Here is a 14096-nt window from a genome sequence, read left to right as displayed (position 1 = left end):
AGAAAGATTAGTGAAATAAGTGTGGAAGGCGGAGGTGGAAGGAGTGAATACGAGGGGACGTCCTAGGATGAGATGGATGGATGGGGTGAAAGGGGCTTTACAAAAAAGAGGAATGTCTGTGGAGGAGGGACGGAAGATAGGGGTGAATGGAGAAGGGTTGTGTGTAGATGAGGCTGTGATGCATGAGGGGGAGTGGGTGGGGGATGGGGGGTGAGGAAGTATGTATGAGAAAAAAATTTGACGCAGCCCGAAGGGATTTCTCCCCGTCTTCTCCTTTCCTGCATGAGGGGACGGAGAGGGGGGGTCGCCGAATTTATGAAGCGGCCTTGCTGTGGATGTGCTGTGTCTTGCGACACTGCTTCTGACCCAGGGCAGTGGACAGGATGCAGGGATGACCCGTCATCCAGGAGGTGCCAAGATAGGAAGGAGGGAGGAGGGTGGAGGGGAGTGGAATATATGGGAAATGAAATGGGTGGGAGTGATTTCTATGCCTTTTTCTTTTTGGCTACCCCCCGTGTAAGGGGGAAAAAGCCTTTGGTATATGTATGTATGTATGTATATTCTTTACACACTTTTGATATACTCATGCCCTTCTCCAACTTTCCAATTAACTCTAGTTTGGTTGCCACACTATGGGTTACACACTTACACTTCTCAGGTTCTTTCTTGGCCAGCATGGTGCAGGTATGGGTTGATATATCACTGTAAAGTATCACTCAACAAAAAATGAATGTATGTTTCTAGCGAGAGCAGAGTGTATATGTGAAATAGTACATACATACATATTCCAAGGCTTTTTCCCCCTTACAAGGGAGGTAGCCAAAAAGGAAAAGGTATAAAATCATTCCCACCCATTCCATCCCTGAATACACTCCACACCCTTCCACCCTCCCTCTTATCTTAGCACCTCTTATCTTAGCAATGAAAATGATATGTGCCAAATATGACTCACTGGATCAAAAGAGGACTGAACATTTGTTCACTCCACCACTTACTTTTTTCTTATACTATCTTCTTCCTTCTGATCTTCCTGTGGATTTGAAACAGGTGTTTTTTTTTGTATAAATAGAGATTCCTCAAGAGGTGGTGGTAGCAAATCACCGACTATCGTATCTGTCTGACCAACATCAATGTCTTCAGTAAAATCTTCTAAATGATCCTCCTCTACTTTAATTTCTTCTTTAACTTTTATTTCCTGAAAAGACAAAAATAATTTACAGGTGAAGACATTACAACAGGTATTCTTTTTCTGAATGAGGGGGAGGAGGGAGGGTCGCCAATTAAATGAAGCAGCCTTGCTGTGGATGTGCTGTGTCTTGCTTCATTGCTTCTGACCCAGCATCATCCATATACAACCATTCTCCATTCACCCATATCTTCTGTCCTCTCCCGTCCCCCCTCAACAAACATTCCCCTCTTTCCCAAAGCCCGTTTTACCCCATCCATCCATCTCATCCTAGGTCGACCCCTCATGTTCACTCCTTCCACACTTCTTTTACTAGTCTTTCTTCATTCTCCCTTGTACATACATATACCAAAGGCTCTTTTCCCCCTTATAAGGGAGGTAGCCAAAAAACAATGTTATAAAAAACACTCCCATCCTTTTCATCTCTATCATACTCCACTCCTCTCCACCCTCTTATCTTGGCACCTCCTGCATGACAGGTAATCCCTGCATCTTGTCCACTACCCTGGGTCAGAAGCAGTGTTGCAAGACACAGCACATCCATAGCAAGGCAGCTTCATTAAATCAGCGACCCCCCTCTCTCCGTCTCCTCATGCAGAAAAGGAGAAAACGGGGAGAAATTCCTTTGGGCTGTGTCAAATTTTTCTCACACATACTATCTCACCTCCCATCCCCCCACCCATTCCATCTCATGGATCACAACACCATCCAAATACAACCATTCTCCATTCACCCCTGTCTTCTGTCCTCTCCTGCCCTTCCTCAACCGACATTCCCCTCTTTCCCAAAGCCCCTTTTACCCCATCCATCCATCTCACCCTAGGTCGCCCCCTCATGTTCACTTCTTCCACATCTGCCTTCCACACCTCTTTAATACTCTTTCTTGTCTCATTCTTTCCATGTGTCCAAACCATTCCAATACTCTTTCATCCACCCTATCTCCTAACTCCCTTTCCACCCCAGTTCTCCTCCTCACCTCCTCATTTCTCACTCTATCCATCCCAGTAACCCCTATCATACTTCTCAGACACCTCATCTCAAACACATTATGAAAGGAATGGAAGTTCTTGATTGAGATGTTCTATTAAAATGGGACCAAAGAGAAACAAGAGGACACTCAAAGAAATTAAAGAGGGATGGCTACAGAAGAGATCTGAAAAAGAACAGTCTCCCACACAGAGTGATTGATGTCTGGAACAAAGTGAACAGTGAAACAATTAATGCCAGAACTATACACGAATTCAAAAGCAAACTGGATGTGGATAGATACAAAAACAGGTCAAAACGATCATAGCTCTAGGCCTGTAAAATACAACTAGGTAAATACATTCAAACTCCTTCTCTCTTCCTCTCTTATGTTCCATGTTTCTGCCACATACAGTGCTATCAGCACAATCATTCCTTCATACAATCTCCTCTTAGCATCCATTCCCAAATGTCTATTTTTCATAACACTTTTTAATCCACCAAGGTATTTACTTGCTTCTCTCAATCTACATTCTACCTCCACCTCCACTCCCTTTTCTGCCACATTCACACCCAAGTATCTAAAACTATCCACTTCCTCCAGTCTCTCTCTCCTTAATAATCACTTCCAGTCTGCTGCCACTTTCACCCCTTGTACATCTCATCACCTTCTACTCACATTTATCTTCCCTTGTAAGGGGGAAAAAGCCACTGATATATGTAAGTATGCATTCTTTTAAATCTCTTCTGTAATCACTGAAATCTACATTTAATTTTAATGCCAGGCAGTTTTGTTTACATGAGGTAACCCAACTGCTTAGGAGTTAATTCAACAATTCATAACTTACCTCCTGCTCACAGTCATCTTCATATATAGAATTTGGCAATGATGCATGAGGTTTGAGAATATTCCTCTCTAAATACTGCAATTCACAAGAAGACTTGTCCATTGGCACCTCTGCCACTTCCTTTTTCACATAAACCCCTTTAACTGGGAATCTGTCCATGATATTTCCTTCCTGATGATAAATACAAAGAATGTCACATTACATACATATATACAAAAGATGCTTTCCCCCTTATTAAGGGGTAGCCAAGTCAAAACACACTCCCACTAAATGCATTCTAAAACACTATGCCCCTCTCATCTCAGCATTTCATGGATGAAGAGTCATCCCTGTTCTCCACTGCACTATTTGTGTCAAAGACAATGCAGTGAGACTGCACTTCCATAGCAGGGCTTGACAGTCACAGTTGATTTACCCACACTATTTCAATATATGGTGACCCATTTCCCCATCATTTAGTAATAAATTTTATAGAGTAGGTGAAATCATTCTTTCATCCACTCACAATCTTCCTCCATTCCACTCAATCTTTTACAGTCTCCTGCTTCAGACCCAACTACTCAGGTTCTGGTTTGAGTCCTCCAAGACTTTCTTTTGCTTCGCCTTCTTGCAAGAGATAAATTCACGTCCTTTCTATCTATATATGTCTGGGGTATTGGCTGCATGTTATTGTGGTAAAGTAGCATGCAGTTGTTACTTTAGGGTCTATATGGGGTGCCCCTATGGACTAGAGCCACACATCATTTTATATGTGATAGAGGAAGACTCTCTTCATAGAGAAATGATGACACTTTATTATACTGCAACTGTCCCTCTGTTATGTGGTACCCAACCCCTTGTTACTGTCCGGTAACATTTCTCTAAATATTCATTCCCTTTTTCCGTCTACCCTGTGGTTGGGGAAAAGAATGTTGCCACCAAGTTTTCGCACTTGAGTCGTACGAGGCGACAAAAAATGGGACTGGGGATAGGACTACGAATCCTGCTATCTGTAGCCCCAAAGGGGCCATTCCTAAAAAAAGGTAAAAGGCATAAGAGGGTGTAGGAGTTTTCCAACCAGTACCCTAAGGTTTGGGTCTTTTATTGTACATGGATTTGGTATAGATGAGAGTAAAAGGGAAGAGATAGGCAGTATGTTTGTGAGAAGAAAGATGTATGTGTTGGCATTGAGTGAAACTAAGTTGAAAGGGAAGGCCATGTGTGAGTTTGGGAGTGTAGTTGGGAGGTTCTCAGGAGTGAGGAGAGGATGAGGGAGAGGTGGGGTGGCTATACTAGTAAGTGAAGAGATAGGTAAGCCTGTTGTGGAGTGGAAGGAGGCTTCTTCAAAGTTAATGTGGATGAAGGTGAAGCTGGGAAGGGAGATGTGGGTTTTTGTAAATTTGTAAGAGCATATGGGCCTGGTAGTGAGAAGAGCATAAAGGAAAGGGAGGCTTTTTGGATGGATTTAAATGACTGCATAGAGGGATTAGGGAGATATTCAATGTAGCTGTATTGGGAGACCTTAATGCTAGGGTAGGAAATGAACCAATAGATGGAGTGATTGGGAATTATGGAGTTCCAGGAAAAAATTGTAGTGCAGAGTTAATGATGGAGATGTGTTTTAAAAGTGAGTTCATGATAGCAAATACAGTGTTTAGGAAGAAAGTCAAGCATAAGTACACATGGGAGAGGGTGGTGGATGGAAGGGAATATCAGATAATTTTTTTGTGGAAGGTAAGTTGAGAAATAGGGAAGGATGAAGTGAAAGCAGCTGTTAAGATGATGAGAACAGGTAAGGCACCTGGGTTAGATGGATGTCATGCAGAATGTCTGAAGAAAGGAGGTACAGTTATGGTGGACTGGCTGGTGAGGTTATTCAATGTTTGTTTAAGAGAGGGTAGAGTGCCGGATGACTGGAGGAGTGCCTGTATAATTCTGCTTCACAAAGGAGAGGAGGACAAGTGTGAGTGTAGTAGTTACAGAGGGATCAGCTTGTTGAGTGTAGTTGTTGTTGTTGTTGTTGTTGTTGTTGTCGTTCCCTAGACTGTCTGTCCGAGCAGTCCCGTCTCCCCAAGGAATGCTACAGCCGAAACTGGGTTTTCCCACAAATCCTTTATGGAGTGTATGTTGTGTTGTTTGCATGCATGATTGTGTATAATGCAGTCTTCCATTATGTGTTGTATGGTCCTGGAGCTGCAGCGTCTACGTCGTGGGACCACCCCCCCAACCCCAAGAGTTGGGGGCCAAACAGCAGCAACCACCCCTGGCCATCAGCTCTACGCAGGTGGCACCGATCCCCAAGAGGAGCTACGCCTGCCTTGAGGAGTACCACAATCCTTTTTCCCAACATGCAATGTTGAGTGTAGTTGGAATGGCTTATGGGAGGGTCTTGATTGAGAGGATTAGGAGAGGAACAGAGGGAGTAATTGGTGAGGAACAGTGTGGTTTTAGGACAGGTAGGGGATGTGTAGATCAGATTTTTGTGGTAAGACAAATATGTGAGAAAGCTATAGGAAAGGGGAAGGATGTTTTTTGGGCTTTTATGGATTTGGAAAAGGCTTACGAGAGGGTAGACAGGAAGGCACTGTGGGAGGTACTGCAGATATATGGGATAGGAGGAAAGCTGTTAAGAGCAGTCAAGAGTTTTTATGAGAGTAGTAGAGCTTGTGTCAGGATTAGAAATGGAGAGAGTGAGTGGTTCGAGGTAAAGGTGGGACTTCGTCAAGGATGCGTTATGTCGCCCTGGCTGTTCAACTTATACATGGATGGGGTAGTGTGAGAGGTAAATGCAAGGGTAGTGGGTCAGGGATTGGAGATGGTTAAAGAAAATGGAGAAAAGTGGGAGGTGAGCCAGCTGTTGTTTGCGGACGACACTGCGCTTGTGGCAGGATCGGAGGAGGGATTGAGGAAGTTGGTGACAGAGTTTGGGAGAGTATGTGATAGAAGAAAGCTAAAGCTAAATGTGGGTAAAAGTAAGGTGATGAGATGTACAAGGGGTGAAAGTGGCAGTAGACTGGAAGTGAGCATAAAGGGAGAGCGACTGGAGGAAGTGGATAGTTTTAGATACTTGGGTGCAAATGTGGCAGGAAAAGGTGGAGTGAAGGTGGAGGTAGAATGTAGATTGAGAGAAGCGAGTAAATGCCTTGGTGGATTAAAGAGTGTAATGAGGAATAGACTGTATGAAGGAGTGATTGTGCCAACAGCACTGTATGGAGCAGAAACATGGAACATAAGAGAGGAAGAAAGAAGGAGTTTGAATGTGTTTGAGATGAGGTGTCTGAGAAGTATGATGGGGGTTACTAGGCTCGATAGAGTGAGAAATGAGGAGGTGAGGAGAACAGGGGTGGAAAGGGAGCTGGGAGATAGGGTTGATGAAAGAGTATTGGGATGGTTCGGACACATGGAAAGAATGAGTGAAGAAACACTGGTAAAAGAGGTATGGAAGGCAGATGTGGAGGGAGTGAACATGAGGGGACGTCCTAGGATGAGGTGGATGGATGGGATGAAGGGGGCTTTGGGGAAGAGGGGAATGTCTGTTGAGGAAGGACGGGAGAGGACAGAAGACAGGGGTGAATGGAGAATGGTTGTATATGGATGATGTTGTGATCCATGAGGTGGAATGGGTGGGGGGATGGGGGGTGAGGTAGTATGTGTGAGCAAAATTTGACACAGCCCGAAGGGATTTCTCCCCGTCTTCTCCTTTTATGCAATGGGAGGATGGAGAGGGGGGTCACCGATTTAATGAAGCTGCCTTGCTGTGGATGTGCTGTGTCTTGCGACACTGCTTCTGACCCAGGGCAGTGGACAAGGTGCAGGGATGACCCGTCATCCAGGAGGTGCTAAGATGAGAGGGAGGGTAGAGGGGTGTGGAGTGTATTCAGGGATGGAATGGGTGGGAATGATTTTATGCCTTACAAAAGAGAGGAATGTCTGTGGAGGAAGGACGGGAGAGGACAGAAGATAGGGGTGAATGGAGAAGGGCTGTGTATAGATGAGGCTGTGATGCATGAGGGGGAGTGGGTGGGGGATGGGGGGTGAGGAAGTATGTAAGGAAAAAAAAAATTTGACGCAGTCCGAAGGGATTTCTCTCCGTCTTCTCCTTTTCTGTATGAGGGGACGGAGAGGGGGGTCACCGAATTTATGAAGCGGCCTTGCTGTGGATGTGCTGTGTCTTGCGACACTGCTTCTGACCCAGGGCAGTGGACAGGATGCAGGGATGACCCGTCATCCAGGAGGTACCAAGATAGGAAGGAGGGAGGAGGGTGGAGGGGAGTGGAATATATGGGAAATGAAATGGGTGGGAGTGATTTCTATGCCTTTTTCTTTTTGGCTACCCCCAGTATAAGGGGGAAAAAACCTTTGGTATATGTATACATGTAGGTTGAGAATAAAGAATAAGTGGAGAAAGAGGAAAAGGGCAGAAGGTAGGGAGGTACTTAGAGTGAACTGCTTAAATGAGAAAGAAAAGGAGAGGGAGTATAAGAAGAAGCTGAGAGAGGAGTGGGAGGGAGTGAAGGATAGAGTAGAACTAGGAGTGGAGGAGGAATGGGGATGGTTCAAGGAGGGAGTCATAAGGTGTGCAAAGATGGTGTGTGGAACAAGGAGGGGGGGGAGGAAATAGAAGGAAGGGTAGTGAGTGGTGGTATGAGGAGGCAAAGAAGGGTGTAGAAGAGAAGAAGAAGGCATTCATAGATTGGCTACAAAATAGGACAAGGGAATCGTATGAGAGGTACAAAATAAAGAGAATGGAGGTTAAGAATAAAATAAAGGAAGCAAAGAGATGTGAAATGGGGTAAGAGTATGACAGAAAATTTTGAATGTGATAAAAAATGTTTTGGAAAGAAATTAAAAGAGGAAGAGTAGGTGAATCAAGAAGACAAGAATAGGTAAAAGGTGCAGATGGAGAGATGATAATGGAAGAGAAGGCAATGAGTGGAAGGTGGGCAAAGTATTTCAGAGAGTTTTTAATGTGAAGGAGGATAGGGAGGGAAAGATAGTTGCAGTGGGAAGCACTAAGAAAATGAGAGTGATGAGTGAGGAAAATGGAGGAGATATAAGGAAAGATGAAGTGAATGCAACTGTTAATATGATGAGAGCAGATGAGGCACCTGGGTTGGATGGATGTCATGCAGAATGTCTGAAAAATGGAGTTACAGTGATGGTGAAATGGCTAGTGAGGACTGGAGGAGTGCCTATATAGTTCCACTTTACAAGGGAAAGGGGGACAAGTGCGAATGTTGTAGTTTTTGAGGGATCAGCTTGATAAGTGTAGTTGGGAAGGCTTATGGGAGGATCTTGATTGAGTGGATTAGGGAAGGAACAGAGGGAGTAATTGGTGAGGAACAGTATGGGTTTAGGACAGGTAGAGGTTGTGTAGATCATATTTTTGTGGTAAGACAGATATGTGAGAAAGTTAAAGAAAAAGGATTTTTTTTGGCTTTTATGGATTTGGAAAAGGCTTATTACAGGGTTGATAGGAAGGCACTGTGGGATGTTTTTTAGATATATGAGATAGGAGGAAAGCTGATAAGAGCATTCAAGAGTTTTTATGATAGTAGAGCTTGTAGAACTTTGTAAAGGGTAGTAGAACTTTGTAAAGGGTAGTAGAACTTTGTAAAGGTTGTAAAGCTTGTAGAACTTTGTAAAGGGTAGTAGAACTTTGTAAGGGAGGGGGGACGGGTGTGAGTGTGGTAGTTTCAGAGGGATTAGCCTGTTAAGTGTAGTTGAGAAGGCTTATGGGAGGATCTTGATTGAGAGGATTAGGAGAGGAACCGAGGAAGTAATTGGTGAGGAACAGTGTGGATTCAGGATGGGTAGAGTTTGTGTAGATCAGATTTTTGTGGTAAGACAAATATGTGAGAAGGCTATAGGAGGGGGGAAGGATGTTTTTTTGGCTTTTGTGGATCTGGAAAAGGCTTACGACACGGTGGACAGGGGGGTACTGTGGGAGGTTTTGCGGATATATGGGATAGGAGGAAAGCTTCTAAGAGCTGTCAAGAGTTTTTATGAGAGTAGTAGAGCATGTGTCAGGATTAGAAATGGAGAGAGTGAGTGTTTCGAGGTAAAGGTGGGACTTCATCAGGGATGCGTTATGTCGCCCTGGCTGTTCAACTTATACATGGATGGGGTGGTGCAAGAGGTAAATGCAAGGGTGGTGGGTCAGGGATTGGAGATGTTGAAAGAAAATGGAGAAAAGTGGGAGGTGAGCCTGCTGTTGTTTGTGGATGACACTCCACTTGTGGCAGGATCGGAGGAGGGTTTGAGGAAGTTGGTGACAGAGTTTGGGAGAGGATGTGAAAGAAGAAAGCTGAAGAAAAATGTGGGTAAAAGTAAGGTGATGAGATGTACAAGGGGTGAAAGTGGCAGCAGACTGGAAGTGAGCATAATGGGAGAGCGACTATAGGAAGTGGATAGTTTTAGATACTTGGGTGCAAATGTGGAAGGAAAAGGTGAAGTGGAGGTGGAGGTAGAATGTAGATTGAGAGAAGCGAGTAAATGCCTTGGTGGACTAAAAAGTGTAATGAGGAATAGATATTTGGGAATGGATGCTAAGAGGAGACTGTATAAAGAAGTGATTGTGCCAACAGCACTGTATGGGGCAGAAACATGGAACATAAGAGAGGAAGAAAGAAGGAGTTTGAATGTGTTTGAGATGAGGTGTCTGAGAAGTATGATGGGGGTTACTAGGCAAGATAGAGTGAGAAATGAGGAGGTGAGGAGGAGAACTGGGGTGGAAAGGGAGTTGGGAGATAGGGTTGATGAAAGAGTATTAGGATGGTTTGGACACATGGAAAGAATGAGTGAAGAAACACTGGTAAAAGAGGTATGGAAGGCAGATGTGGAGGGAGTGAACATGAGGGGACGTCCTAGGATGAGATGGATGGATGGGATGAAGGGGGCTTTGGGGAAGAGGGGAATGTTTGTTGAGGAAGGACGGGAGAGGACAGAAGACGGGGTGAATGGAGAATGGTTGTATATGGATGATGTTGTGATGCATAAGGTGGAATGGGTGGGGGGCTGGGGGAGGAGGTAGTATGTGTGAGCAAAATTTGACGCAGCCGGAAGGGATTGCTCCCCGCCTTCTCCTTTTCTGCATGGGGGGATGGAGAAGGGGGGTTGCCGATTTAATGAAGCGGCCTTGCTGTGGATGTGCTGTGTCTTGCAACACTGCCTCTGACCCAGGGCATTGGACAAGGTGCAGGGATGACCCGTCATCCAGGAGGTGCCAAGATAAGAGGGAGGGTGGAGGGAGTGGAGTGTATTTAGGGATGGATTGGGTGGAAATGATTTTATGCCTTTTTCTTTTTGGCTACCTCCCTTGTAAGGGGGAAAAAGCCTTGGTATATGTATGTATGTAGTAGAGCTTGTGTTAGAATCAGAAATGGAAAGAGTGATTGATTTGAGGTAAAGGTGGTACTTGGTCAGGGATGTGTTATGTCACCTTGCCTGTTCAATCAATGCACGGATAGGATGGTGTGAGAGGTAAATGCAAGGGTTGTGGATTGGAGATTGTAGATGGTTAAAGAAAAAGGAGAGAAGTGGGAGATAAGCCAGTTGTTTTTTGCTGACAGCACTGCACTTATAGCAGGATCAGAGGAGGGATTGAGGAAGTTAGTGATAGAGTTTGGGAAGGTGTGTGAAAGAAGGAAGTTGAAGATAAATGTGGATAAAAGTAAGATGATGAGATGTACAAGGAAGAAAATGGTAGCAGACTGAAAATGAGTATTAAGGGAGAGAGATTGAAGGAAGTGGATACTTTTGGATACTTGGGTGTGAGAGTGGCAGGAAAGGGAGTGGAGGTGGAGGTAGAATGTAGATTGAGAGAAGCAAGTACAGTGGGACCTCTACTTACGAAATTAATTAATTCTGGAAATCGTTTCATAACGTGAAAATTTCATAAGTAGAAATGCTTTTTACCCTATAAATGCCCTAATCGGTTCCAAGCCCCTTAAAAATCAGACATAAATTTTTTATAAATTACAAAACCTGTAACAAATACATGTTAGAATTAAATTACTGCCCAATAAACATAAAAAATGAGAGTTGTACATAATGGAAATATTTTTTTTTTTTTTTTTTTTTTCATTTCATTTAATTTTTCTCTTGTTTTAACTGCTATCATTGTCACCTTTCGCCTTCTTCGGTTCAGGTTCACTCTCAGCAGTGGTTTTTGCCTGACGTTTTGTAAAGAACCGATCCAAGGTTGTTTGCTTTTGTCGGCTTTTAACAATCTTTCGAAAATGTGCAAGGCAAACATCATCATAGTGAGCGATAGCCCGACTGGTGAACACTTTTTCTGGGTGATTCTTTTCAACAAATTCCGAAACTTCATAGAATTTTCCTAAAATGTCTTTTATTCAGGCTGTCGGAATAATGGCTGCCTCCTCTTCGTCTTTACTGAACTCCTGCACTGCCGTGTGTTGCATTGCCTCCAACTCCCTCAGCTCCTTCGTCGAAAGCTCCTCGTGGTGCTCCTGAATCAACTCGTCAATGTCCTCGTCATTCACCTCAAGCCCCATGCACTTTCCCAGCTAAAAAATTTCATCAACTTCAGGCTCAATTTTACCCTCCAACTCCACCTCGAACCCCTCAAAATCTTGTGGGACAACAGCATCGGTCCACAGCTTTCTCCAAGGCGCATTAAGGGTACGCCTGGTCACCTCCTGCCAAGACATGACGATTATCTTGAGACAAACAACAATATCGAAGTGCTGCTTCCAAAACTCACGAAGGGTAAGCTGGGTGTTGTCAGTGATGTCGAAACACCTCTTGAACAAGTGTTTCGTGTAGAGTTTCTTGAAGTTCGAAATGACTTGTTGGTCCATGGGCTGGAGTATAGAGGTGGTGTTAGGTGGGAGGTACAGCACCTTAATAAATGAGAACTCCTTCAGGATATCATCTTCGAGGCTGGGTGGGTGGGCAGGTGCATTTTCGAGAATGAGGAGGCACTTGATGGGGAGATTGTTCTCCTCTAGGTACCTCTTAACAGCAGGGCCAAAAATCAAATTGACCCACTCAACAAAAAATTGTCTGGTAACCCAGGCCTTGGCATTGGCCCTCCATAGCACCTGAAGTTTTTCTTTTAATATTTTGTGGGCCTTAAATGCTCTGGGATTTTCGGAGTGGTACACCAGCAGGGGCTTGATTTTACAATCCCCACTCGCATTGGCACAAAGGGCAAGTGTAAGGCGGTCCTTCACGGGCTTGTGGCCTGGCATTTTTTTCTCTTCTACTGTGATAAAGGTACGGCGAGGCATCTTTTTCCATAAAAGGCCAGTCTCGTCACAATTAAAAACTTGCTGTGCAACATAGCCTTCATCGATCACCAATTGTTCAAATTTTCGCACAAATTCGTCGGCCGCTTTCTGGTCGGCGCTAGATGCCTTGCCATGCCAAACAACAGAGCGAATTCCAGTCCTCCTTTTGAACTTCTCGAACCACCCACACGATGCCTTAAACTCATGGTGTGGTTCTTGCGCCGAAGTTCCCTCGCCTGCATCCATCTTTACGAGGTCATTAAAGATGGCGGTCGCCTTTTCGCAAATTATGGTCTTGGTCACTGTGTCTCCAGCTATCTTTCTCCTTTATCCACACAAGAAACAACCTCTCCATCTCATTGTTCACTGCCGACCTCCTCTTCGAAATGACAGAGAGGCCTTTGGAAGGACTCGTAGCTTTTAGGGCTTCCTTTTGTTTTAATATCGTGCCGATCGTAGATGGATTACGGCCATATTCTTTGGCGAGATCAACTAAACGCATCCCTTTTTCGTACTTTTCTATTATCTCTTGCTTTGTTTGTATGGACAAAACAACTCTCTTCTTCTTCTCACCACTTTTCTCCATCATTTTCTTGGGGCCCATAGTGAATAAAAGTTAATACACACACATAAAGTTGCAATAAACACTAACAAAAGCTGACGAAAAACTGTCCGAACACTTCATGCTTTACTGAATTTCGCTAGTGTGAGACTGAGGCTTTGGTGATCCTTGTGGGCCGACGGGAAAATGAAGAGGATTCTGGGTATACGCACATACACACAGAGGTCCCTCCTACCCAATGGGATGCCAGGAAGATGCTGGGCAATAGCCAATGGCAGAGCAGCTCGGACCCGTCACTTTCAAACCAAGATACAGGATACTACAAGTATGTTTACATTCGATGGACTCTGGGAGCTGTGAGTAGCAGCGCGTATTTTGAAATTTTCGCCTTTCGTATCCTGAAATTTCTTTCATAACAAGAGGCAATATTTTTCTGAAGAAGTGTTTCGTAACCTGAAAATTTCGTATGTAGAGCCTTTCGTAAGTAGAGGTACCACTGTACAAGTAAATGCCTTGGGGAACTAAAAAAGTGTAATGAGAAATAGACATTTAGGAACAGATGCTAAGAGGAGATTGTATGAAGGAGTGATTGTGCCATCAGCACTGTACGGGGCAGAAACATGGAACATAAAAGAGGAAGAGAGGAGTAGTTTGAATGAGTTTGAGATGAAACGTATGAGAAGTATGATAGGGGTTACTAGGCTAGATAGAGTGAGAAATGAGGAGGTGAGGAGAACGGGGGTGGAAAGGGAGCTGGGAGATAGGGTTGATGAAAGAGTATTAGGATAATTTGGACACATGGAAAGAATGAGTGAAGAAAGATTAGTAAAAGAGGTGTGGACGGCAGAGGTGGAAGGAGTGAATATGAGGGGGCATCCTAGGATGAGATGGATGGATGGGGTGAAAGGGGCATTACAAAAGAGAGGAATATCAGTTGGGGAAGGACAGGAGAGGACAGAAGATGGGGGTGAATGGAGAGGGGTTGTGTATGGATGATGCTGTGATGCATGAGGGGGAGTGGGTGGGGGATGGGGGGTGAAGAAGTACGAGAAATAATTTGACGCAGCCCCCAAAGGGATTTCTCTCCATCTTTTCCTTTTCTGCATGAAGTGGCCTTGCTGTGGTTGTGCTGCATCTTGCGACACTGATTTTGATCCTGGGCAGTGGACTGGATGCAGGGTTGATCCATAATCGGGGTGGTGCCAAGATAAGAGGGAGGGAGGAGGGTGGAGGGGAGTGGAATATGTAGGGAATGGAATGGGTGGGAGTGGTTTCCAAGCCTTTTTTTTTTTTTTTTT

At 44.4% G+C, this 14096-nt stretch overlaps 1 protein-coding gene across 8 annotated transcripts in view; it reads right to left on the bottom strand.

The window, feature by feature from the left end:
* The window catches only part of LOC143020993 (uncharacterized), a 99494-nt gene that overhangs the window by 43252 nt on the left and 42146 nt on the right, over window positions 1–14096 (bottom strand). For 7 of the 8 annotated variants that reach the window (XM_076178072.1, XM_076178076.1, XM_076178071.1 and 4 more), the window contains 2 exons: window positions 3001–3171; window positions 996–1195 (listed from right to left, as the gene is read on the bottom strand). In XM_076178072.1, coding sequence (XP_076034187.1) covers window positions 996–1195; window positions 3001–3171 — 371 coding nt within the window. The remainder of the gene's footprint in view (window positions 1–995; window positions 1196–3000; window positions 3172–14096) is intronic. The other variant, XM_076178073.1, reaches the window with a different exon arrangement.

This window comes from Oratosquilla oratoria, chromosome 41, assembly GCF_046742065.1.
Source record: "Oratosquilla oratoria isolate Oo_2021 chromosome 41, ASM4674206v1, whole genome shotgun sequence".
NCBI lineage: Eukaryota > Metazoa > Arthropoda > Malacostraca > Stomatopoda > Squillidae > Oratosquilla > Oratosquilla oratoria.
This window is presented reverse-complemented; position numbering and strand designations above follow the sequence as displayed.